Here is a 26,067-nt window from a genome sequence, read left to right as displayed (position 1 = left end):
GCAATAAAATCTCCAACACATAAAAATCTTCCAGAGCAGCTTGCAAAATTAATTTTAGAAACCCACAAACAACAAAAATTAAACAACAACTAGCTGACCCGGGTGCAGAGCATCTGTGCCTTTAGTTATCCCTTGTTCTCAGTCCTCCCCTGTCCTTTCCCCCCCTCCAATGTTTTTTCTCTCTGGCTGGCCACTGCCTTCTCCCCCCGCTGCTGTTTTCTCTTTCCCATGCAGCTGCCACTGCTTCCTCCCACCCCCCACCGCTGCTTTCTCTCCCCTCTGCCCACCCACCCACCCACCTGCCTGCTTGGTTGCTGGCCTGTCTGTTGGCCTTATGTTCCCCACTGCTGTCTCTTTCCTCTCCCCCTCCCCTCGCTCGTGAACTCTCACAGGAGCTGCCACGCACAGGATTAGCAATGGGTATATCTAAGAGAATTATATATATAGATAATAATAATAATTAATAATAAAACCAAAGCATAAACACAATAACAATAAAAACAGACTCAGCAGCATAATTTCAGAATTAAAATCTGGATTTCTGAAATTTTAAAAATTTCCAAGTTTTGTCATTGAAATGCAACTTTGGAAGATTTTTTTTTTAAAAAAAACACCTTAAATCCAAGCTTTGTTGGATAATATTATAATATTTGGCAAATATTATGGCAATAATGTCACTTATCAGTTTGCCAAATTTAATCCCCCCCCCCAAAAAAAAAGAATCCTAAAATCCAATAGCACCCAGAGCAAGCCCATTAGGAGAATATATAAATTTGACTGTTGGAATACAAATGAAAACTAGCAGTAATTGTTTGAAAATATGCTTTGTCCAACTCCTACCAGGTGGATAGGTGCATTTGCTTTCCCAATAATGAATGACACTCCATCTTTCTTCTCCAGTGTCACCCAGCATTGGATGGGCAACGAGGGAAATGTTGGTGTGTGGATCGGAAAACTGGGGTCAAGTTGCCAGGAAGCCTGGAACTGAAGGGAGATCTGGATTGCCATCAACCTGTGGATGGAGCGCAGGAGTGACTTGACTGATGATAAAGTGGACAATAAGGATTTCCTTGACAAGCTGCCAAGGAAACCAATGGTGCTGTTTGATAAGCAGATGGAGCGCAATGGGGACATTATTACAATGGTTTCTTTGGAGGGGAGTGATAATGGCAGCAACATCTACTCCCCTCCATACCTGCATTAATCCAAGCATGACGAGGCTTAGCCAACTTACATCTCTCTGATGTTTAATTTCATAGCAGTTTGCAACCATGGTTCTCTCTTCACAGACTCTGGAAACGACATTCCGTTTGTGTGACCACAGATGACAAAAAGCCCCAAGAGCTTTAACCTTAAGTACTTGGATGGATTCAACATCCATTTCCTTGGAACAGACCTGTTTTGCTTTTGGCACAAACCGCTGGAGAATTGCTTCTTCTTCAAAGGTTTCTGCTGAGAAAGGGAAAAGAGGAAGGATGAATGATAGAGGAACTTTCCCCATGTTTTTGGGACCTCCACAAAGCTAAGCAGGCTAAATAGTGCCTGGAGACCCTCCAGTCCTAGGATACTTTGGGGGCAAGAGATAACTTAAATTGGGGGTGGGGTGGGCAGAGATAAGCTTATTGACTTGTTTTCCATGCCAGGGCTCAGTCCTGGAACATATGAAGCAATACTAAAGAACATAGTGCTTTTGAACATGAACACCTCCCCGGCCAGATCGTCAAACACAACCTTCTCTTGCTCTGCGTTTCTAGATTAGGATGCAGGATTTCCAGGCAAATTATGAGGCTTCCAAGCAAGTTTGGAAGCTCCTCCTGCTTTTCTTTTGAGAATTAATTATGTTATTAGAGCCTACTGAAAAACAAACACAGGGATGCATCAGAAGGCAGGCCCAGGCCATAAACAAAGCACCCTACAGAAACTTCTGAATTAGAAAGCCCTAACCATTTTAAATGAGAAATAAGTGAAGAGAAACATACGAGTATAATTTGCATGATGTTGTCTCCCTTTCTGAGCAGTGGAGGATTCATTCAGCTGAGGAAAGAGAACTGGAGTTGGATGCCCAGTCTGACATCCTGAGAATCTCCGTTTTCATTCTTGAAAAGAGACAGCTAGTTTCTAGACATACAGGCTGCAGAAATGGGCTTGATGTTGTGTATTGCGAAAGCAATGCAGAGTGAAATTTCAGATGCCTGGGAGCTAGGGGCTGAACAGAATTTCCAGGACAGAGGTAGGGCTTCAACATGTTGTTCTTCCTCTGCGCCTGCTAATTAAGCAAAATAGGAAGAGAATATACAAAAATGGCTTAATTTGTATAATTTATATAAAGAGCAGAATGCAGCTTTACTTGCACATACTTTGTTGTTATTGAAAAGCAGAGTACATATAGCACAGTTGCAAAAAAACAGCATCAGCATGGGTGATAGCAAGGCAAAATCCAAGCAGACACTCAAGACTATAAACTGTCCAGAGCATACTAGGCTGCTTCCGATCAGCCTTAGCAGCATGCAGCCCATCCACATTCAAACTAGCTTTCCCTCAGCTTTCAGTCCTCTGGGGAATTTCTATGCATTACAACCTCCTGTGCAGAAAAGGTAGTGCCAGAAGACGCTTCTTGCTATAGGACAATGGTGTGCTTCATCTAATGAGATTCCTCCATTAACCAGTGAACTCCATCCTACAGGATTAGGCAGTTCTCTGCATGGCATAGTATCCAATTTCTTTCTGCACCATCACAATAAATGTGCTACAATCCACAATCCAGATGTCAGGTAGTACTTCTGTCGAGGAGATACTGCATTTCCCCAGAATGGGATGCACTACATTTTGTACCTGGACAAATATTACTAACTCCCACAGACAGTGAAATCCATTCCTGTTATCACTGCCCATGCAGAATGTGACTGTCCCAACTACAATAAGCTCCTACTGGATATTTCCTGGTATTCAATTAGTGAAAAATGACATATGCTGTGCTATGTTGTGAATTTTTTTGTTTGTTTGTTATATCATATGCTTAACAGTTCTGTGTTCTTTGTTGTATAATCACAGCATTGGAGCATTCATTAGTTTTGTTTTTAAGCCTGAAGAGTAGTCCTCTCCCCATTCTGCCATATCATTACTTTGGGGTTTACTGGCTGTGCATTCCTTCACTGTGCAACACCAATGCTGCAGTGCCCACCCAGCCCTATTTGTAAAAAAGAAAGAAAAAACAAACAAAAAAGCAAAAAATTATGGAGACTGCCTATTCCCCTCCTCCTGCTGGAGGCAAGGTATAATGGATCGGGGCTTGCAGAAGTATTACACTAAGTATAAAATGTGATCTTGGAGGACACACTTACTCTGATAATGCAAAAAGATCTATATAATGTGTGTTTTTAATGTGCTGAAACCTGCCAATAGAAGGAATAACAAGCAAAGAACATTAAATTGTTTTTGTGAAGAAAAGACACGTTATAACATATTCTGAAATTGTGAATTCATTTTCCCATAGATAAGATCATGTTTGTGTGCTGCATCCAAAAACTACAAAATGTCTAGCACCTCCTTACTTTGTAGACTCATTCTTTGATGGAGCAATGGCCCCTCTCTTATTGGATTCATAGTAAGTGCTGCTTAACACATTGCATTATACCAGTAGCCAGCCCATTCTGCCTGACGACTCTCCTCACCTGGCTATTCTTGCAGCCTTTTTCATGTGATTAGTGCTGCAACTATCTGCTAATATATTGGTCCTAACATTTTCCAGTTGCTGTGGATTTTATTACAAAAGTCTGTCATGGTATCATGGCTGTACATATCAAGTTTGAGCATTTTTTGGTGAATGTCCCATTGTGGACATTTTCCATACTTATATGTCCAGGAACATCCAGCACAGATGAGGAAACACTCTATGCAGCCTGGATGATCTATTTAACATGTCATATTAGACTAGAGATGAGGAGAATCGCCACAAAGAAGGACCATCCACATCTGTAAGGTAACCAGGTATTTACAAGTTGGCCCTGTCTTGATTATCATGAATGAGTTGAACACTCTGGTTTTGCATAAAGACACCTGATGAAAGTCAGGATTTTTAAAAAAATTCTTACTCTTAATGTTGCTTTCATGGTGATTGTGGATATTTCTTGACCACAGTCCACTTGCAGGAGTGGGGTCCCAGACTGGAGTAGTTTGTAGAGCAGATATGTGCAAGAAAGCAAAACAGCAGTTTGGAGATGGAAGAGAGAGAGTATTTTGAGAGTTTCTGACTGGAGTTAGACAATACTTGAGAGGGTGCCTGAGTTGCTTTCTGGGGGATCTTTTGTTGCAGCAAGAATGCCTCTTCACTTATGCTCTACTTGTATATCTGTAAATAAAGCAAATATGACAGAGACACCATAAGTCTTCAAAGATCTCATACCCAGAGCAAATCAAGCTCAACAGTACTGCCCATGGAACTCCTCACTACCAGGGAAGGTGGAGAGCAGGTACACAGCTCTTAGATTATTTAGGGCACCTTTTTGAGAAGCAAATTTACTTTGTGGAAGAGAGCACTGAACACCAGAGGCGTATCTAAGGAAAATAGCGCCTAGGGCAAGCACTGAAATTGCGCCCCCTGTCCAAACATCTGACACCCATCTTTCAGATAACTTTACTATAATATCAGCTGAAAAATACAAGTCTAGCTCGTTAATCTTTTAAAATTTCAAAAACTATTTAGCAGTGGACATAGCTAGACCAAAAGATGCTGGAAAACTACAAATTTCTGTATGCTAGGGCTCATGAAATACCCAAATACTATGTGGAGGTGTACTTGGAAAACTAAACAGAAGTGCCTATCTAATTCTCTACTATGCATTGTAGCATCACTATTACATAAGTTTTAAAAATAAATGGAGAATTTGGCTTTTCCCAGATACTCTGAAAATAATTAAAGGATATGCAGAGTAAACTGTGTCACTGCTTGGAATATATTCTAGTATTTCAGAAAGACAGTTAAAATGAGAGAAAGAAAGCAGCAAGAAACTCCCAGTGGGCCTTAATACTAAGGATTTCACACTGATTCAAAGACAAACTCACCATTAATAGCCATATTATTAAGACATCACATTTAACTCACTTATCTTAAGAAGCAAAGTAAGAGCAAATGAATACAATCCTAGCTCAGTATTCACTAGCCCTGATTCTCTGTACATAGTGCCAAACTGAATATGTGTACAGTGACGTATTATATTAAATTATTATTTTTAAACCGGTAGCCCCTTTGGGGGGCTTCCTATAGACTGTGGGTGGGGGGTCTGCAAAGGTTACCCGTCCCCCCACTGGCCTCTAGGGCCTCGCAGAGATCATTTGAGCATGTGCAGTGGCCATTTTTTAAAAATTGGTTTTAAAAAAAATGGCCACTGAAAACAAAATGGCCACCATGCATGCTCAAATGGCCTCTGTGAGGCCTGGCATGGCCTAGGGCCTCACAGGGGCCATTTAAGCATGTGCAGTGGCCATTTTGTTTTTGGTGGCAATTTTTTTTTAAAATTAATTTTAAGAAATTGCGCCCCCCTTCAAGTGGCGCCCAGGGCACGTGCCCTGCCTGCCCTATGCTAGATACGCCCCTGCTGGACACACATGGTAACTTTGTAAATTTAATTTAAAAATGAATTTGGGACATCTGTGTAGATGGTGTGTATACTACAAAAGTGAAGACTGCACTCCATTAAAATCAGGGCCACCGGCTATTGGTGGGGACTTGGATTGGTAAAATTTGGACTTCGCCATGAAGCAAACTGAGTGATCTTGTGCCAAACACCATCTCTTAAGACTAGCGTACCTGACACAATTGGTGTATGGATAAAATGGGATGACCCCCATTTTAGAAGAGCTGGTCTTGTGGTAGCAAGGAGTAGCTCAGTATTGTCTACCCAGACTGACAGTGGCTTCTCCAAGGTTGCAGACAGGAATCTCTCCCAGCGCTATCTTGGAGATGCTGCCAGGTAGGGAACTTAGAACCTAGATGCAATTCCCAGAGCAGCTCCATCTCCAAGGGGAATATCTTACAGTGCTTACAGACACTTAGACACCTAGCACAAAGTAACCCATAGTTCATGTCCTGAATAGGTTCATGTAACTTGTTACACACTGAGTTAGAACAGGAATCCATCTAAGGACTGAGACCGGATTCTAACCTGGGCCTGCATCCTCAAGCTCCATGCATTACCAGCCCAGCTAGTACACTCATATTGGGCCTTGGAGTCTTGCAGACGTCTCTGCCTCTTTCGTTAAACGTAGAACCCACAATTCAAATTAATTATTTATTACTTTGCACCCTGGCTTTCCTCCAAGGAGGTAAGCCCCACCACAGTATTGTGTCAAGTATGCTAGGCTATGTATTCGGGCTGCTTCCTAGGTGCACGTTCTTCATTTGATGATGCCAGCTGGCAAATGAGACATTACAGTCTCACCACAGACAGAACTTTCATATTGGCTCAGCCCACCTTGCTCTGCAGATCACCAAGTCCTGCATAGTCAAGTGATGGACATGGTGGTTTGAACTGGACTTCAATGATATGGCCAAGACCACTCAACAAGCTTCCTAGCTGAACTGCGATTGGAACCACAGCCCTCCATAACAAGCCCAACACGTCTGCATCACATTGCTGAGCAAAGTGGCACTCTTGCTTGGATAGGATGCTTTCACTGCAGCACCTTAAAATGCCTTTTTGCCAGAACATCATGTTCCTGACACTATAATCTGATCCAATATAACCCCTAAATCTTCACTGGTAATGCTACTGCACAGATAGTTATTCCTTTTCCTCTCTCTCCCCACTCCAGTCTGGCAAAATGGTTCTTGGCTGGGTTGGTAGGTTTTAATAGTTTTGGTGGTGGTTGTTTTTATGACTGAGAAAGTTGTTGACTGTTGCCTCAGCTTGTATCAAGGCTGCAGCTAGAACTGTATGCACTAAAATATGAGATTTATGTCTCCCCGCCCTGTCTTTGGTGCCAATTAATAATGAAGATTATGTAGGCCTTCATACTAGAATCATTCATTTTAATGACCCTTCCATTTGGGAATGACGTGCTGATAAGATAAATGTCGTTTCCAGCTGCTCCTTCGTTTTCTTGGCAAGCTGGACAAGATCTCTCAGCCCGCTTGTTCCCCCGCCCCACCTTTTTTGTAGGACTCAGCTGATAAACACACAGAGAAAAGCTGCATAAGATGGAGGCAGATGGTCAAGGGCCCCATCAGCATGAATTCTAAACAAAAGCCAAGAGCTTGCTAAATCTTCTTCCTTCATCTCTGGCAGTCTGTCCTGATGCTTTGGGCATATCAGTTTTCTGAAGAGAGAGGGATAGAGAGGATAGGAGATGGTGAGATCATAGAGTTACAGAGGCAGGGGTAGAAAGAGAGGCCTGGAAAGGATGCAGCTGCCCAGCTCATATGCAGATTTCTTTCAGAGGAGGGGTGTGTGTGTGTGTGTGGTGGGCAGGCAGGACAGGACCCCAGAACCCATGCTATACATTTTTTACATTCCTGTCTTATTCTCTTAGCTAAGGAATGGCTGACAAACACTGGGCACACAGTTCACGAAACTTGCCCAACCCTGGTCATATGGCAGCATTTGTCTTCAGGGCCCTGCAGAGCCAAAGGAGAAAGTCCCACATGCTCCATGAGCTCCATACTTCAACCTAACATGGACAATGATGCCACAAGTGGGAGGAGATGTTAATACACTTGCATTCCCTGATGTCAGCTCTACCATAGCATGGGGAAATCCTTGGTGTGTTGTTTCCACATTGAGATTCAGCCTTGCCTCTCCAAGATCTGATTTTTTCTGTTACCATCTTTCCCATTTCAGTTCTTGGGACCCCTTTTTAAAAAATGCTCATTCATTTTCAGCAGGCATTTGGAGACGGGCCAGAGGCCTCCTGGAGAGACACAGCACATGTTTGGCACAGAGGACACCCTAGGTTCAATCCCAGACATCTATTTAAAAGAGCTTATGTTTCAGGGCTGAGAACCCAAGATAGCCACGGCCAGTCATCTAGATGAGAGTTTTTCAAACTTTCTACTTTCAGGGAACACTTTCCACACTGATCTATCTGCCAAGGAACCCCTGTGTATTGCACAGGATTGCAGGGAGTGTTCTGTGGTCATATCCAGGACACCCAGGCACTGGCCAGGCCTCTTGTATGAAACTGAAACCTTGCCCTAACCCAACACTCCCCTGACTCTGCACATTGCAAGCAAAGTTCAGTAGTGGGAACCAGCTACCTTTCAGGCAGGGAGTCAAACTGTGAAAAGTCTGACTTCAGTTCTAGTTCAGATTCAGCCATACTTTTAGCCTACTTTTCTTAAGAAAAACAAACTTATGAAATCACTCAGCTTTCAGTGTGGGTCTCTGTGTGTGTGTACCCCTATAAACTTCGCGATGCATGGACTGATTTGGACAAAATTTGGTACAGTTGTAGGGACACATAGGGATATCTCAATGGCATAGTTTGCGATGATGTCATCCACCCCAGTTCAAGATGGCGGACACGCAAACGTTTGAGGCACAAGTGGGCTAACTTGTGAACTGCCTAATTGATTTGGACCAAATTTGGTGCCCTTGTAGGGACAAATAGGGACACCTGAATGGCGACATTTGTGATGATGTCATCCACCCCAATTCAAGATGGTGGACGTGTAAACATTTGAGGTGGAAGTGGTCTAACTTGTGAAGATCATAATTATCAATTAAGATTTAGTGAAAGGAAAGTAGGCAAATTAGTTCTTACCAGAACTTCGTGTTTACATTTCTAGTTCAGTTCCAGGTCAGACACTGTTTAAAATATGGTTTGGTAACTGATTCAGAGTCATACACTGTGAAACAGTTTCAATTTATCTGATGATGGAGAACAATATCAAAGTCTCTTGTTGGCAATGTAACTCTGGAAAATATAATCTCTATCTAACTGGAGAAAAATTGTATTTTTAAACTGTATTTTTTATTTTTTTAAGGTTTTTACAGGCAAACCATATAAGCAAATAAAAACAAGAAAATAACATCTTAGTCATGTAATGGCAAGCTGAATGTTTGATTACTGAACCACTTGTTTTGAACCAGTAATCACTTTTGTGCTTAGGGGTTCAGTTCTGGTTCAGCTTCAAGATTATTGAGAGATCTTCATTTCTGGTTCACTGGAAAAAAACAACTCTCTGAATAAATCAGTCTTGGGGTATGGGTTCAGCTTGGCACTCTGCTTTCAAGGAAGCTTGACAACCATTGCTGGTCCTCTCCTGGAAGAAGTCCTGGCAAGGTTTTGAGGAATTCCAGAGCTCCCCAGAGAAACGGAAAAACCACTGGATTGGGAAACATTGGGCGATGTGGACCCAGCATAAGACATCTGCTTGCATAGCTCTGCTCTCAAACTCGTGATGGCATTTCATCACATGTTACTACAGAAATATCTTTCCATGTTCCATGGTATCTGATTGGCTATGTAGGTCAAATCTGTTATCCTTTTACTCACAGCAATTATGTCACAGTCATAAAGAGAAAGGGAATAAACAAACAGAGTGACACACAGACATGCTTCCTATTTCAAAAGGCCTTTATTCTTCCTTTCCTCTGGGAAATTAAAGCTATCTATACACATCATCTAGGATTTTAAAGTAGGTGTGATTGAGCAGCAGGTCCCCCATGAGTTCCTACTCTTTCTATCTCAGGTCTTATTTTGTGCAGAAAATGCAATTCCCTCCCCGCTCCCCTACCTAGGTTTTTCATCATTTAAAAAACCAGCCCCGTGCCGCTATCTATCTATTGATCGATCACATTTATAGACTGCCCTATATAAAATCTCAGGGCAGTTTACAATCCAATAACAACCAAAACCTACAAATTATAGAAACAAATTAAAGCTACCATAAATAAAACTTTAAAACATTTTTTTAAAAAAATCATAAACTAAAAGCCTGATAAAAACAGATGTGTTTTCAAAAGTCATTTAAAAACCAACCAGAGATGGGGAGATTCTAATTTCACTGGGAGTGTGTTCCAGAGCCTTGGGGCAACCCTAGAGAAGGGCCTGTTTTGGGTTGCCACCAAGCAAGCCAGTGCCAACTGCAACCAGACTTCTCCTGATTATCTTAATAGGTAGCGGGGTTCATGAAGAGGAAGGTGGACGTGCTCTCAAATACCCGGAGCCCAAGCTATTCAGGGCTTTATAGGTCATAGCCAGCACTTTGTATTTTGCCTGGAAGCTAATTGGCAGTCAGTGTAGTTCTTTTAAAATAGGAGTAATGTGGTCTCTATGGAGACCAACCTGGCTGCCACTTTCTGCACCAATGGCAGTCTCCGAACTACGTACAAAGGCAGCCCAATATAGAGTGCATGGCAGTAGTCAAGCCTGGATGTTACCAGCATATGCACCACTGCCTTAAGGTAGTTTCTCTTGAGAAATGGACCCTCCATATTGCAGCTTTGGGGGTGAGGTCTACAGATGAAAGTGGCTTATGATAGCCTGGTAGTTCACTGTTTATATTGCAGGTTAGGCGTCAAGTTGTGTCAGAGCGGCTTACAATAACCTTGCAACCTTGTCAGCTGTTATTATTGCTATTAGAGGTGGACCAGGGAGCTTAGGCAGTTTTGGATTGCCAGCCAAAAATCCCACATACAGAGCACCCTCCGCAGGTTGCAGTAAAGCTCAGTTGAATAATATTGTCTCCTAGACTACCTGTCCCAGCCCAAATCCAGTGCTCAGTTACATGCAGGAGCCTTATGTTTTCTGGCTTGCATGCAGATGCACAGCACTTTTAAATGTTTAAACACTCAAATTAAAGTTGACACATGAAATAAGACCTGAGTTTAAAAGAGCACAAACTCCTATCTTTGATGGTACCATCTGTTTAAAGGGGTATTTCCCAACCACAGCTATGTTAAAATCCTGGATTTCTCTACTACATTCTATGGGCAGTTCTCACTTCTACTCTCGGAGTTTTAAAAATGGCTTCCCTGATGTAAACCTGGAAACTCCCTAAGTAACCAATGATATACGTCACTCTAGTCCAGGGGTGCACAACTCAAATAGCCCAGTTGGCCAGAACTAGCCATGACTTGGTGTGTGGGGACCAACGTAAATGTTCAGCACATTAATGATTACTTTAAAATTAATTATTAAATATAAATTAGAACAATTATTAATTACTCATTAAAATATTAATGAAAGCAATTATTAACCACAACATTAGGAAAGAAGAGGAGGCTGCTAGCAACCTCTCCACCTCCGTGTCCCTCATGCCCTTGAAAAGCTTAATTTTGAAAGGGGGCTGACCCCTACCAGGACCATGGGGAAAGGCAGCATTTTTCCACTTCACCTCAGGCATCACAAAACTTTGGGCCCATACTTGGGGGCAGCAAAAGAGCCCCTGTGGGCCGGATCTGGCCTCCGGGCCTTATGTTGTGCAGGCCTGCTCTAGCCTATTTCAATCTCTGTGGTTATACCATCATGCTTAATTACATTATAATGAAATGAATTTGCCGTTATGAATACTATCTGGCCTACTCTTTTTATTAGGCAGATCACTAGTTAATGGCTGAGAGATCAGCCTGAAGACAGAAGACAAGAATCTTGCAGAATGGCAAGGAGCTGCCTGTTGTTTATCTGATGGGGAGGTGATCTGATGGTCTGATGGTGATCCTTCCTCTTACTCCCATGGGAGTTATTCACACATGGCTTCATGCTTCGGGGTAAATGTTGAGCAAAGCCACTTCGAACTACACTAGCAGCATTGAGGGAAGCAGCCCCTCCCCTCTGCTCTCATGTTTTGTTTTGAAACAAGTCCACATGGCATGTGTCCATGTGGGGAGTGGGATAGCTTCCTAAAAGAGCGATATCTACATTTTTAAAGAGAGCATCCCTCTCATCATGCTAATAATTCTACGTCAGTGCCTCTCCCTATTTGCTCCGGCATTTTCAGAAAAAGTAGCTTAAAACCAGCATTTTAAAAACCTGGAAATACATCGAGATAAGCTCTAATTCCCATCACAAAGCCCAATTTATGTGTGGAGTGCATCCAAGAATCCTGAAGGGACTTCGGGTTAAGTTTGGCTGGTGTGTGAACACACACACTCTTCTGAAGGAGATTCGGGGTAGAAACCCTGTGTGTAAAGCCTTTAGCCAGGCTTGTCTACATACTCAGTGTCAAGAGACAGCAGTATAAGGATATGTAGGTGCAAGACAGGGACAGAAACAGAGAGAGTTTTTGGAGGCGCTAGGATGAAGAAGTTAGGATGATAGCACAAGCACCTTGGAGGCTAGGGTTTGCTCTCTGGGGAACTGATGTAACCAGGTGCTAACTTGTAGGAGTGCTCTGATAGTTTAACTCCATCCAGTGCTCAGCTTGTATATTTGTAAATAAGCCAACTATTACAGATGCTACAAGCCTTCAACAAGTGCTCCTGTAAAGGATGCCAGAATCTGAGTAGTGCTGCACCCCTGAACTTCTCACCATTCTGAGAATCTTTTCTTTCTTGCCACTGAGGTGTCCCTCTGTGTTCCGACAACTGTACACGATTTGGTTCATATTGGTCCAGGCATTGAGAAGTTGATAGAAGGAACACACACATGGACACACACATGGAATGCTGGGTGATCTCATAAGCCTGCTGGAAAGTAGGGTAAAAAGGTGCCTCTTTGCTCAGTTAACATCACCAAGCCAGTGCAGCCATGATGGGGTTGCCATATTCAAGCTTCCCAAATCCAGGTGGCCTAATCTGCATATTATGTGGCAACTAATTTGCATTTTATTTATTGATTTGACAGATTTGTATACTTTCCCCTCCTTCTCTGCCCTCCCATGTGATAGGATCCAGAGTAAAATCCAGGCCAACCAGGCAGCGCATTTGAAATCCATGTAAATCCGGGTGGAATTTAGCAACCGGGTGGAGAAGCCAAAATCCGGGGGACATGGCAACCCTAAGCCATGGTGATTTGGTGAGACAGAGCTCCCCCAGTATCAGAGAACAGGTGGTCCATTTAAGACAGGCCTGTTCTTGTTGAGGTTGGGGCAGCTCTGCCTCACTGAGCTGGCATGGCTATGGCAGTCCAGTGAGAACAGGCCTGCCTTAAAAGGGATGTCTATCATCCTGGGATCGGGGCAGCCCTGCCACACCGAGGTACCATGGATACACCAGCCTGGTGAAATAATCAGGCTGCTTCAGCTTGACTGGAAAGTGACTGGGATGGAATTGATGCCAAATTTGCATCAAGTGAAATTTGCATCATGACCAGAAGCACTCACATCCTGAAGAGGAACACTGCCTTCTCTGTAGCTGCTCCTAGACTGTGGAATGCACTCCCTGCAGAAATCTGTAATTTGAATTCTTTATTGGCATTAAGGAGAGCCCTAAAGACCTACCTGTTTGGCTTGGCCTTCCAGGGTTTTAAAATTGTTTTAAAGGGTTCTTAATGTATCAGGTTTTTATAAGGTTTTGAATTGTTTTATTTATTTTTAAGCTGCTTCATGGTATTTTAAAATCTTTGTTCCCGATCATTGATTGATTTTAACTGTTTTGTGATATTTGTGAACTGCCCTGAGCTATTTTGTAAGGGCCGTCTAGAAATATCATCATCATCATCATCCTCGTCATCATGTTGTCACTGCTGCCTGGTGAAGGGGGAGCATCCTCATCTCTTATCCCAGGGCTACCTCCAACTTTGCTACTCTCTTGAGCAAGAGATAAGCTGTACCATCTTTAGATTGAAGTTTTAAAAGTTGTACCAACTTTTAGATAGAAAGCATCCTGATATATTTGGCTTTGGTGTACGATACATGTCTCAGTGGAATGTATGTAATGTATACAACACACATTTCTGTATGCTTTGATACAGACACACCTGCCTGGAACATAGCATTAGGAGCATTAGTGGGCCAAGTGGAATTCTGAAATCACAATAAAGCACTGAGGTTACTGAGAGAACCAGGGATAAACCCAGGACAGAGTTAACCATATGTATTTATTAAAGGAAAGATGTGGAACAGCTGAGCATCGCAACTGAAAGCTGTAAACTCATTTTCCTTTTTCAAGGTTTTAAATTCAAATGTCTCAAAGGCTGCACTTGATCAAAATCATTTTAGAAATGCCTGTGAAATTTTAGATTTCTAAAAGATGTCTTCCAAAATAACATTGCTGCTTCCACCCAGCGTGAATAGGCTGCAAGTTCTGAAACCCAGAGGCTTTTGTCTCACATGAGCATTTTGGATCTACAAGAGAACTTTTCTTGGTCTATTAAAATCTTTGCACTGTGCCAATCTGTCCAATGATCATATCTAAAGAAAGGCAGGCTTTTAAACACATTTGATCTCTGATGGAGTACCTCTATTGAAGCTGCCCACAACCAACCTCCCCAAAGAGAAAACCCTTCTTGTGGGTTGGCACTGGCAATCAGATTCCTTACCTTTCAAATAAGGGTTTCTTTCTGAAACAACTGAAACATTTCTTCATAATCAGCAATGACAATCTGCATGTCATGAGTGCAGAAAAGAGGGGAGAGGTGTGCAATTCTTGTACAAACTCATGTTACAAAATACAGACACAGTGGAGACTAGTGTTCCCTCTAACAGGGATTCCCAGATGTTGTTGACGACTACTCCCAGAATCCCCAGCTGCAATGACTTTTGTGTGGGGATTCTGGGAGTTGTAGTCAACATCTGGGAATCCCTGTTAGAGAGAACACTGCTGGAGACAGTGGATACAATCTAGTCCTGCACCAAGGGAGCCCCTGTGTACACATAATTGATTCTGGAACTAGATACATAGTGCTGCCGCCGCCACCAGCATCCAAAGTTTGCAGATAGATCTCACTACTGCGTGCCCAGCAACTCCTAGAGATGTACATATCAGGCAGTGTAAAAATATGATTGGTAAAATAAAATAAAATAAAATAAAATAAAATAAAATAAAATAAATAAATAAATAGTCGCACCGCTGCCCATGGCATGGCAACTGAAGACCACTAACACCTCCAAGCAGGCACCTTGGCATCTCACTAGACAGAGGCTAGTTTACATATGCAAGTTACTCCTGTCCTGCTAAAAGCGTACATTGAGTCTGGCCCCACTGCAATGCTAAAATTTGCTTCTCATCTGGATGTTGCTACCTGTGGTTTCTCAGCATGCTCAGTAAGAAATATTGAAACAGCTGCCATAGCTCCACACTTACTCTCTGCCAGAATGTGCAATCTGAGTGGGGGAAACTGTTTTAAAGGACACAAAAGGGGGAAATAAATGCACAACTTTTATGTAGCTTTGATAGACCTATGAATGGAGGAGGGTATTTGGGCCATAATTTGAAAGGTCTCAAACTCTCAGTTGTGGCAAACTTGGGAGACTGTTTTTCAGGAATTGCAAATGTGGTCAGGACAATCTCTCCCTCTTACTCACAGTTGGTTCAGGATTAAAATGCAGTTGGGGTTGGGTAGATGTTCTGCTGGAGTATGCAACCTCATGACCATATCGTCAGCATGACCCATGGGTTATGAAATCTAGCAGGAGCTAATGTCATGTCAGAATTAGTAGATAATCTCTTCTACTCTTACTGCATTCAAAACTAGCAACATCTTGAATGGGGCATAAATTATGCCAGAATCAATAATAATAATAATAATAATAATACGATTTCTATACCACCCTTCCAAAAATGGCTCAGGGCGGTTTACACAGAGAAATAATAAATAAGATGACTCCCTGTCCCCAAAGGGCTCACAGTCTAAAAAGAAACACAAGACAGACACCAGCAACAGTCACTGGAGGTAATGTGTTGGGGGCTGGTAGGGCCAGTTGCTCTCCCCCTGCTAAATAAAGAGAATCACCACATTTAAAAGGTGCCTCTTTGCCAAGTTAGCAGAGGTTAGCAGTTAGCATGGGTTAGCAGTTAGCATATGCCTCCCCTCTATCCTCCCCTGATCTGTAGGTTCCAAAATTTGACAAGGGCAGATGCCATGCTAGGAACTGCAAACATTTTCTTTCTACTCTTCCCAGCCAGTGTTCCCTCTGAGGTGAGTGCATGTGTGCACGCTCACATGTTTTTTTTTAAGAGGATCAAATCATTCCAGAGAACATGGAACTTATTCAAAACCACATTAATAAAAGCTCAGTCGGAATGTATACCAAGAAAGAGGAAAGGTACCACCAAGTTCAGCAGGACCCCAGCATAGTTAAGAAGTAGAGTCAGGGAAGCTATAAAAGGCAAGAAGACTTCCTTCAGAAATGGAAGAAATGGAAGTCCAGAAAGGAACATAAACTCTGGCAAAAGAAATGCAATGAGACAATAAGGGATGCAAAAAGAGAGTTTGAGGAACATATAGCTAGAAGTGTCAAGGAGAATAACAAAAACTTATTTAAATATACCAGAAGCAGAAAACCTGCCAGGGAAGCAGTTGGACCCTGAGATGATGAAGGCATGAGAGGGATTATTAAGGAGGATAAGGAGATTGCAGAGAAGCTGAATGAATTCTTTGCCTCTGTCTTCACATCGGAGGATACTGACCATACCTACTCCGGAACTGAGCTTCTCAGGTTTGGAGACTGAAGAAATAGGCCAATTTGAGGTAACGAGATAAGATCTTCTAAGCAGTCTTGAAAAAACTAAAGATTAAAAAATTGCCAGAGCCAGATGGCATCCACCCAAGAGTTCTGAAGGAACTCAAATGTGAAATTGCTGATCTCCTAGCAAAAATATGTAACTGGTCCCTACAATCAGACTCTGTACCAGATGACTGGAAAGTATCTAATGTAATTATGACTTTCAAAAGGGGATCTGTGGGGGATCCGGGAAATTACAGGCTGCTTAGCTTAACTTCTGTGCCCGGTAATTGATGGGAAGCATACTTAAGGACAAAAATGTTAAACACATAGAAGAAGAGGCTTTGCTGAAGGAGAACTAGCATGGCTTAGTTGAAAACTTGCCTCACTGGTTATTTGGTTATTCTTTGAAAGTGTGAACACGTGAGTAAAGGCAATCTGGTTGACATAGTATACTTCCAAAAAGCTTTTGACAAAATTCCCCACAAAGGCTCTTCAGTATACTTAGCAATCATGGGATAAAGGGACTGGTAACTGGTTGAAGGACAGGAAACAGTGGGTAGGTATAAATGGAGAGTTTTCACAATGGAGGGAAGTAGGAAGTGGAGTCCCCCAGGGATCTGTACTGGAACCAGTGCTCTTTAACTTGTTCATAAATGATCTAGAAGCTGGGGTAACCAGTGAAGTGGCCAAATTTGCAGATGCCATTAAACTATTTAGGGTAGTAAAATCCACAACCAACTGTAATGAGCTCCAAAAGGATCTCTTCAAACTGGGTGAGTGGGTGACAAAATGGCAAATGCAATTCAATGTAAAAGTAAAGTGTGCCATCAAGTCAATTTCGATTCCTGGTGCCCATAGAGCCCTGTAAGCAAGTGCAAAGTGATGCATATTGGCGTGGAAGGGGGGGAACCCAATGTCATAAATACACTGAGGGGAATCTGAGCTGTCAGTGACTGACCAGGAGAGAGATATTGGGGTTGTGGTGGACCACTCATTGAAAGTGTTGACTCAGTGCACGGCAGCTGTGAAAAAGGCAAATTCCATGCTCGGGATTATTAGGAAAGGGATTGAAAATAAAAATGCTAATATTATAATGCCCTTATACAAATCTATGGTGCAGCCACATCTGGAGTACTGGTTTTAAAAGGGGCTTAGACAAATTCACAGATGACAGGCTATTAGTCTGATGGCTATAGGCAACCCCCTGCCTCAGAGGCAAGATGCTTCTAAATATCAGTTGCAGGGGAGCAACAGCAAGAGAGAGGGCATGCCCTCAGCTCCTGCCTGTGGGCTTCTCAAGGGCATCTGGTGGACACTGTGTGAAACAGGATGCTGGACTGAATGGGCCTTGCACCCAGCAGGGCTGTTTTTATGTTCTTATGAACCTTCTGCATGCAGATGTTCTTCCCAGAGCGACCCCATCTCCTGAGGGGAATATCTTACAGTGCCCACACATGACTCCCATTCAAATGCAAACCTGGGTAGACCCTGCTTAGCAACATGAAAAATTCATGCTTGCTACCACCAGACTAGCTCTCATCCCTAGAACAGCTCTCCAGACTAATTAGTTACAAATAAGCACTATTGAAATCAAAATTAGACATGACTAACTTATGTCCCTACATGCAGAAAATGTTCCAGAGGTAGCGTTATCATGTTTTACTAAGATGAGAGAGCACTGGAGACATAGGCATATCTAGGGAAAATAGCGCCTAGGGCAAGCACTGAAATTGCGCCCCCTGTCCAAACATCTGACAACCATCTTTCAGATAACTTTACCATAATATCAGCTGAAAAATACAAGTCTGAAGGTCACATACAAGTCATATATCTGAATATGTGTACAGTGACATATATATATATATATATATATATATATATATATATATATATATATATAAATTACCTGTAGCCCCTTCAGGGGGTTTCATAAAGGCCATGGGGGGTGTCTGCAAAGGTTCCCCCTCCCCCCTGCTGGCCTCTAGGGCCTCACAGGGACCATTTGAGCATGTGCGGTGGCCATTTTTATTTTTAATTTTTAAATGGCAGCTGAAAACAAAATGACCGCCACACATGCTCAAATGGCCTCTGTGAGGCCTGGTATGGCCTAGGGCCTCACAGAGGCCATTTGAGCATGCGAGGTGGCCATTTTGTTTTCGGCAGCCTTAAAAATTTTTTTTTTTTAATTTTAAGAAATGGCGCCCCCCTTCAAGTGGCACCCAGGGCACGTGCCCTGCCTGCCTCATCCTAGATATGCCCCTGACTGGAGACTTATGGTGTCTCTGTAATATTTGCTTCATTTACAAATATAGTAGCAGAGTGTAGTGGAAGCAAATAGACATTCATTCCTACAGCAGGCAGCAAACTGCTGATCCTGCATCAGATTCCTTAAAAAGAGCAACCAGTTTCCTATACTTCAATGTCTTTTTAATATATCTGGATCTATAATGCTATAATTATGTATGAAGCAGGGAAATAAAGCATAAAACCCCATATCTGCTCTCTTGGTTAATTATAATCTATTTGACAGTCATGATAATGTTTCAGTTGGTTTCCTTGACCTTGAAAACATTTGATTTGATACCACATCCACTCTTCTATGATCCTCATGCAATTCTGGTGTGTATTGTGATAATTTTTTGACAAGATTATTCAATTAATATAAAATGCCTGCCAAAGATCATCCACCAATGAGAATGTTCACATGAAACCATTATACACCACAATTACATCATATGCCTGGCTGACTAAGAGCAAAATTACTGCATTGATTTTTGGGTCCAAAAAACAAAATGCTAAGTATGAAAATATAACTCCTGAATCCATTGTCACTATTTTGCCTCTTTCTAATTCCCTTTTCTCTTTCTTTTTAAATGCCAGCAAAGGCATTAGGGGAATATATTCATTCATTTTTAAAAATATACTGCTTTATTTTCAATGAGAACTCAAGGTGACTCCCAATCATAAATTAAAAACTACCATAACCCACCCACTCCAAACCTCAACACCACACAACAGAGCAGCAATAAATCTATCATTAAAATGCAACAATAAAGCCAACCATTATTTTAAAAACAGTAACAACAACAACAACCTATTCAGCAGAAGAACAATTACTATCTAGTGGCATATATTACAGGAACACCTGAGGTTTGTTTGCAATGTATTTTGAACTCTCTAGCCCCACAGTGTCCCTCTCACTGGAGGGCAGCTTTTCTAGTGTTGGGCAGCAAGCCCCCCCACCCTCCACTTGCAGCCCTTTACTCTTCTGCCCCAAAGCATGTATTACTGTCACGTGTTACTTGGGAGAAGGTTTAGGTATGTAAACCTGACCTGCTCTGGTTATCCTAGTATAACTCCTTCCCTCCAGCCTAGCCAGACCAAGTTTAATTTCTGGTCATCTCTCTCTCTCTCTCTCTCTCTCTCTCTCTCACACACACACACACACACACACACACACACGTACGCACTGTCTGATACTGTAAACTGATCTATCACACTGTCACTATGGGCTTGTCTTAAAGGTATGCCTGATCAAGGCCTGAGATTTGACAAGAAAGATTAGTATTGTCTAATGGTCAGTATATGTCTCGTTATGAGAGATTTTATTTATTTATTTATTTATTTATTTATTTATTTATTTATTTATTTATTTATTTAACATATTTTTATACTGCCCAAAACACAAGTTCTGTGGGCAGTTTACAAGACAATAAAAACAACCAATAAAAAGATTAACATATTTCAACATCTATCTATCTATCTATCTATCTATCTATCTATCTATCTATCTATCTATCTATCTAACATATTTGTATACCGCCCCAACCCAAGGTCTCAGGGCGGTTCACAACAAAACAAAAATAAAACATTAAAATCAATTAAATGCTAAAAACAGTTTAAAACAAATAAATAAACAATCTAAAATTTAAGAAGTTAAAAAGTTAAAAAGCTAAAAGGCTTGGGTAAAAAGATGGGTAAAAAGAATTTTAAAAGTTAAAACTATTAAAACAGAATTAAAACAATATCTAATTAAAAGCCTGGGTGAACAAATGTGTCTTGACTGCCCTTTTAAAAGTTGTAAGAGATGGGGAGGCTCTTATTTCAGCAGGAAGTGTGTTCCAAAGCCTCGGGGCAGCAATGGAGAAGGCCCGTCCCTGAGTAGCCACCAGACGAGCCTGCAGATAGAAGATTATTTGTTACAAGAGTGAGTGAGCAGCCTCAGGTGACACATTCTGAGCACTAAAGATGCCAGTTGTAATAATAAATTACATTATTTTTATTGCCTGCCGGGAGGGGAGCGTAATATGTTGATTTTGTTTTTGTTTTTTTAAACCCCAGCTGCCAAAATGTCTTGTGCTAACTCTAGGCAGACAGTCCTTGCAGCCTGTTCTCCTTGCCTTGGTTTCTGTAGGCTGGGGATGCTGTGAAAATTCCAGATTCCTACGTAACGTTACATGCGCACAGCCCAAGACATTGCTGGGCTTAAGCCCAAGCTGTCCCCCTCTGCAGTGAAGCTGAATGCAGCGGGAGGCCACATCTTCGCCAAACTCTTGTTGTTCTTCATTGGGGGCATTTCATTTCACTTTTCTGACTCATTAAGCGTGAGGCTGTGCAAATAAGAGTTTCAGCAGGGAATGGGGGTTATGTTTTCACAATGGCTGGCGTAAGAAATGCTCAGAAATGTCTCCTGGATCAGACATTACAAAGAAAACACAAAGAAAAATGTAAGGAACTACATGGGGCCTGGAACTGGTAATGGTGTGAGCACCAACAGTAGCAAAGGAGGGCTGTAGCAGGATGGAAATAGGAACAAAGCCAAAAGCAAATGAGAGGCTCCCTTTCCCCTACATAGTTCAAAAGATTCAGGAGACTGTCCAAGCCATCCTCCAACTTTCTTCTCCTCAAATGCCTCATGGGTGCCTTCAACTTGACGCCACCAGATAATTAAGGGCACTTCCCAAAGCACTCCTAGGGGCTGCACAGCTATCACTTAACCACCCAGACATCAGCCCACCAAACACTTCCATGATGGGGAATGCAGCACAAGCACTCCAGCCCCTAAGCCTGTGGTTCTCAGACTTGGGACCCCAGATGGTGTTGGACTTCAACTCCTATATTCTCCAGTCACAATGTCCAGAGGCCAAAGGCCATTGTGGCAGAGGATGATGGGAATTGAAGTTCAACAACATCTTGGTTTGGGAACCCTTGCTGAACACCAAATTGCTGGTAAACTGTGATTCCCCCAACAGCCCTGCAGTTGTGGCTATTCAACTCTAAGGATGGTGGTTGAGCTAGTAGCTCAGGCACTTGAAGGATGCCCATGACAACGATGCCAGGCAAATCATAGCCACACCCCTGCTTATTCTTGATGATTTGATAGATGGGCAATTCCATGAGAACAGGGACACAGGTGAAAATTTTAAAATAGTGTAAATTGACCAAAGTTGGTGTCATTTTGTAGAGAAAAGTCTGAAGATCAACAATACATGCATGTTTAATCTGTGTCTTCTTTGACATAGCATTGCCAGGAAGTCTAAAATGTCAAACAAAAACCATTTTTTAAAAAAGGATAGTAAAGAGAAATACGTAAACTAAATGTGTATGATGTTTCCTAAAGAGGACACTTAAAACTTTATTTTTCTCCAACTACTAAGTTTTTAAAAACTGAACAAGGAGGAGTGAGCACTATGTAAAGCATACATAATTAATCCTGATTCCATTACCATAAAAGTGCCAAAGGTTTTTATAAAAGCATAACAACTGCAAAGAAAAATGCAAACCACTGTAAAACAAAGACCGTTTTCCTACTACAGTGGTCCCTCGACTTACAAACTACTCGACATAAGTATTTTTCGAGTTACAAACGGCAGTTTTAGATCCGGTTTTAGATGCGGTTTTTTCGACTTACAAAATTTTAGATGGGGTTTCCTCGACTTACAAATTTTTAGATGGGGTTTCCTCGACTTACAAATTTTACATGCGGTTTCCTTGACTTGCCTGCCTGTTTACTGCCTGTTTATTCTTGAAAAGAAATGTTCCTGTGCAGTTTGCAAGCCTTACTGGGGGTCTGGGTCTTTTTTCTAGGCTCCGGAACGCATTAATCCGTTCCCAATGCATTCCTATGGGAAACCGCTTTTCGACTTACGAATTTTTCGACTTACAAATGTGCATTCGGAACGGATTAATTTCGTAAGTAGAGGGACCACTGTATCTTGATTCCACACAATCACTTCTCTCTCCTCCTGCCTAGTTTTTTGCACCCCACAGTCAAAAATTGGAAGCACAAACAGCTCCCAAACATAGGAACATAGGAAGCTGCCTTATACAGAGTCAGACCATTGGTCCATCTAGCTCAGCATTGTCTACACAGACTGGCAGCGGCTTCTCCAAGGTTGTAGGCAGGAGTCTCTCTCAGCCCTATCTTGGAGATGCTAGGGAGAGAACTTTGAACCTTCTGCATGCAGATGATCTTTCCAGAGTGGCTCCATCCCCTGAGGAGAATATCTTACAGTGCTCACACATTTCTCCCATTCAAATGCAAACCAGGGCAGATGCTGCTTAGCAAAGGGGACAATTCATGCAATCCACAAGACCAGCTCTCCTCCCAACCAGGATAGGAGAAGGATACTGTTTTCGGTTGTGTGAATGACCTCATTATCTTGCCAGTGGGTAGAGACACTCTAACCCCCAGACCTTGGGGCCTCGTTCCATGGCCTCCAAGATCCAGGGGGGCCTCCAAATGGCCGGGGGGCTCCCTGCAGCCACCCGCGCCCACCCCGCCACTGCCCTGCCGAACCTCCATTTTTAAAAAAAAAATTCAGCCACTGCATAGCCGAGGGGCAGCTGGCTGACAGGAGGTGAGCCGAGTAGTCCCCGCCCCCAGCGGCAGCCAGAGTGAGCAGTTAGGAACATAGGAACATAGGAAGCTGCCATATACTAAGTCAGACCATAGGTCCATCTCGCTCAGTATTGTCTACACAGACTGGCAGCAGCTTCTCCAAGGTTGCAGGCAGGAATCTCTCTCAGCCCTATCTTGGAGAAGCCAGGGAAGGAACTTGGAGCCTAGATGCTCTTCCCAGAGCGGCTCCATCCCCTAAGGGGAATATCTTACAGTGCTCACACTTCTAGTCTCCCTTTCGTATGCAACCAGGGCGGATCCTGCTTAGCTTAAGGGGACAAGTCATGCTTGCTACCACAAGACCAGCTCTCTTCCCAGTTGAGAGAGATCATTACAAGCCTGTGACGTCATCGGCTTGTGACTATATCTCTCAACTGCATAGGCACACCTCACAGTTAGTAAGAGTTGCTGGGCTGAACGGACAGGCCCAGTGCTTGCTCTGGCCTCTGGTGGGGGGAGGACTGCTCAGCTCACCCCCCAGCAGCCACCCCTCAGCCGTGTATGGTTTTTTTAAAAAAGGAGGTTCAGCGCAGCAGGATCCCCCCAAATAGATTGGGGAGCCTCACGGGGGAGGGGGGGGGGCTCACGGCGGTGGCAGTCCAGGCCCCATAATTACCTAGCTGCGCCCCTGCTAGTGGTTATATATAATATCAACTTGAAAATTTGCATATGGTTACAGTCATCGCAAAAGTGGTAAAATGCCCAATTCCATTACCCCTAGAATTGCACAGATGAAATTAGGGATGATGGCATACCTTTAGACTACTATTTTCACAAGCAGTGCTGAAAATTATTCTCTGTCTGTTTTATACCATATTATTTTACTCTGCAATAGCCTCTCCTGCTTTGGCTTCAGAAGTACTGTAAATTGATAATAGCAGTTAAAAATAATTAAGAAAGCTTTAATAGAATGCTTATTCTCTAATGGAGCTAGTTGCAGTTATTATAAAGTATCAACTCAAATATATTCAGCTACATTTACGGCCTGCAAAGGCAGTTTATGGGTGTGTTAGGAAAGGAAGCAGTACACTGGCATTTGGAGTCCTTTAGTTACATGCATTGTGAACTAGAGTCAAAATACATAAACCCTGCCCTCCCCTCCAATGAGATTTAACATCTAGAATCCTCAAAAATGGGAGCTGAAGCACAGCAACAATCACTAAGAATGTTTTAAAAGCATCTACACCCCAAAACAGGCCCTGAAGATGAAACAGGGACTATGATTTTCCAAAGGTAATTGGCAGTAAATAGGAGCGGTTGGAGTGAATGCAATTACAAACAGTTTAATAGGACTGTATACTATGTCCATGCCCTTCATTATTAAAAACAAATTATTAAACTGCATTAATTATCTTGCTGTAGTTGCTATGGAGTATACTACAACAAATGCATGTAAATAATAAATCTTAAATTGTATATCTTCAACTGAACAAATGCTCTTAAAATGCAGCGTGGGCTTTGTTTTAAATTTAATCTAGATTGGTTCTAGAAGTGGGTTTTAAAAACTTGCTCACATCTTGCATGATCTCCTAAAATCTCTTCCTTTCCCCCTCCCTCTGTTACAATCCAAGCAACACCTCTACAATGCTCTAGTTTGTGCTTACTTTGATTTTAACAGCTTGTATGACACGGGCAAAAACATCAAATACAAATAGCACAGGGGCAGCACCAGAGAGAGGGAAAAACAAGAAGGGAAGTAAACTTTCCAACTGGTACTCAGAAATGATTGTTTTATTAATATTTCCAAAATAATACTCCTTGGAGAAATAATCCTAAACTGCTCCAGCAGCTTTACTAGAGCAAGAGTCAAGTTTCTTTGCCCCAAAGATGTTTGTTTGGTTTTTGTTTTTTGTTTTGCTTCTCAAAATATGCTGGGTAATTTAAAAAGATTGATAGACTATGTTTTTTGAGTACTGACTTGAGGTTTGTTTTGCACATTAATTTATTGAGTGTTTAGAGAACCCCTTTCAGGATAGGGGCTCAGACTCAAGTACCCACCTTTCTCTATACGTGGCACTGAGTGCAGATTATTGGCAGGGATGCCTTTTCTTTCTATCTGGCTTCCCTCCCAGTGGGTTTTACAAATGAGACTGGGAAGATAAACATAATGAACCTCTGCGTGGTTTTTTGTGATGCAGTAAGGGAAAGCTTGGCAGGGCATCAGTGAAATATTGTGTTCAAGAACCAGATGACCAAAAAAGAGACCAGCATTCAAAATCTCATGATTTTCAGTGAAAGCAAACCTTATTAGCTTTGGAATGTCTGTGTGCACATCCCTATCACTGCTCAATTGGTGAAGTTGCCCCAGGGGTGATCTGACGTTCGTTATTAATATGTCAAATATGTCAAGATTAAGGGCATCTGTGAGCATGGTGGGTGACCCAGGCTAGAAGCCAGGGGAGCCAGATCAAGGCACTTAAGAATGGGAAAAATGCTTGCAATGATTCACCATCTGGTTTAAAGACCCAAGGATTAAGATTGTGGCAAACTAGACCAAATCGTGCCCTGGTCTAAAGTTTCATACTTCAAAAGCTTTGGGCTGTGAGGAATGACCAGTCTAAGGACAGGGTTAGGGTGGCCAGATCCACATTGTCAAAAAAGAAGACATGGTTCACCAAAA

The 26,067-nt window shown here is 42.3% G+C and overlaps 1 protein-coding gene across 1 annotated transcript in view; it reads left to right on the top strand.

The window, feature by feature from the left end:
* Positions 1–3,546, top strand: part of IGFBP4 (insulin like growth factor binding protein 4) — a 67,822-nt gene extending 64,276 nt beyond the window's left edge. The window contains exon 4 of the mRNA XM_053260769.1: positions 901–3,546. Within this exon, the coding sequence (XP_053116744.1) occupies positions 901–1,035 (135 nt within the window). The 3' untranslated portion in view covers positions 1,036–3,546. The remainder of the gene's footprint in view (positions 1–900) is intronic.
* Positions 3,547–26,067: the final 22,521 nt, after the last annotated feature.

Source organism: Hemicordylus capensis, chromosome 6 (assembly GCF_027244095.1).
Source record: "Hemicordylus capensis ecotype Gifberg chromosome 6, rHemCap1.1.pri, whole genome shotgun sequence".
NCBI lineage: Eukaryota > Metazoa > Chordata > Lepidosauria > Squamata > Cordylidae > Hemicordylus > Hemicordylus capensis.
Note: the sequence above shows the minus strand (reverse complement) of the source record. Positions and strands in the feature narration are given on the sequence as shown.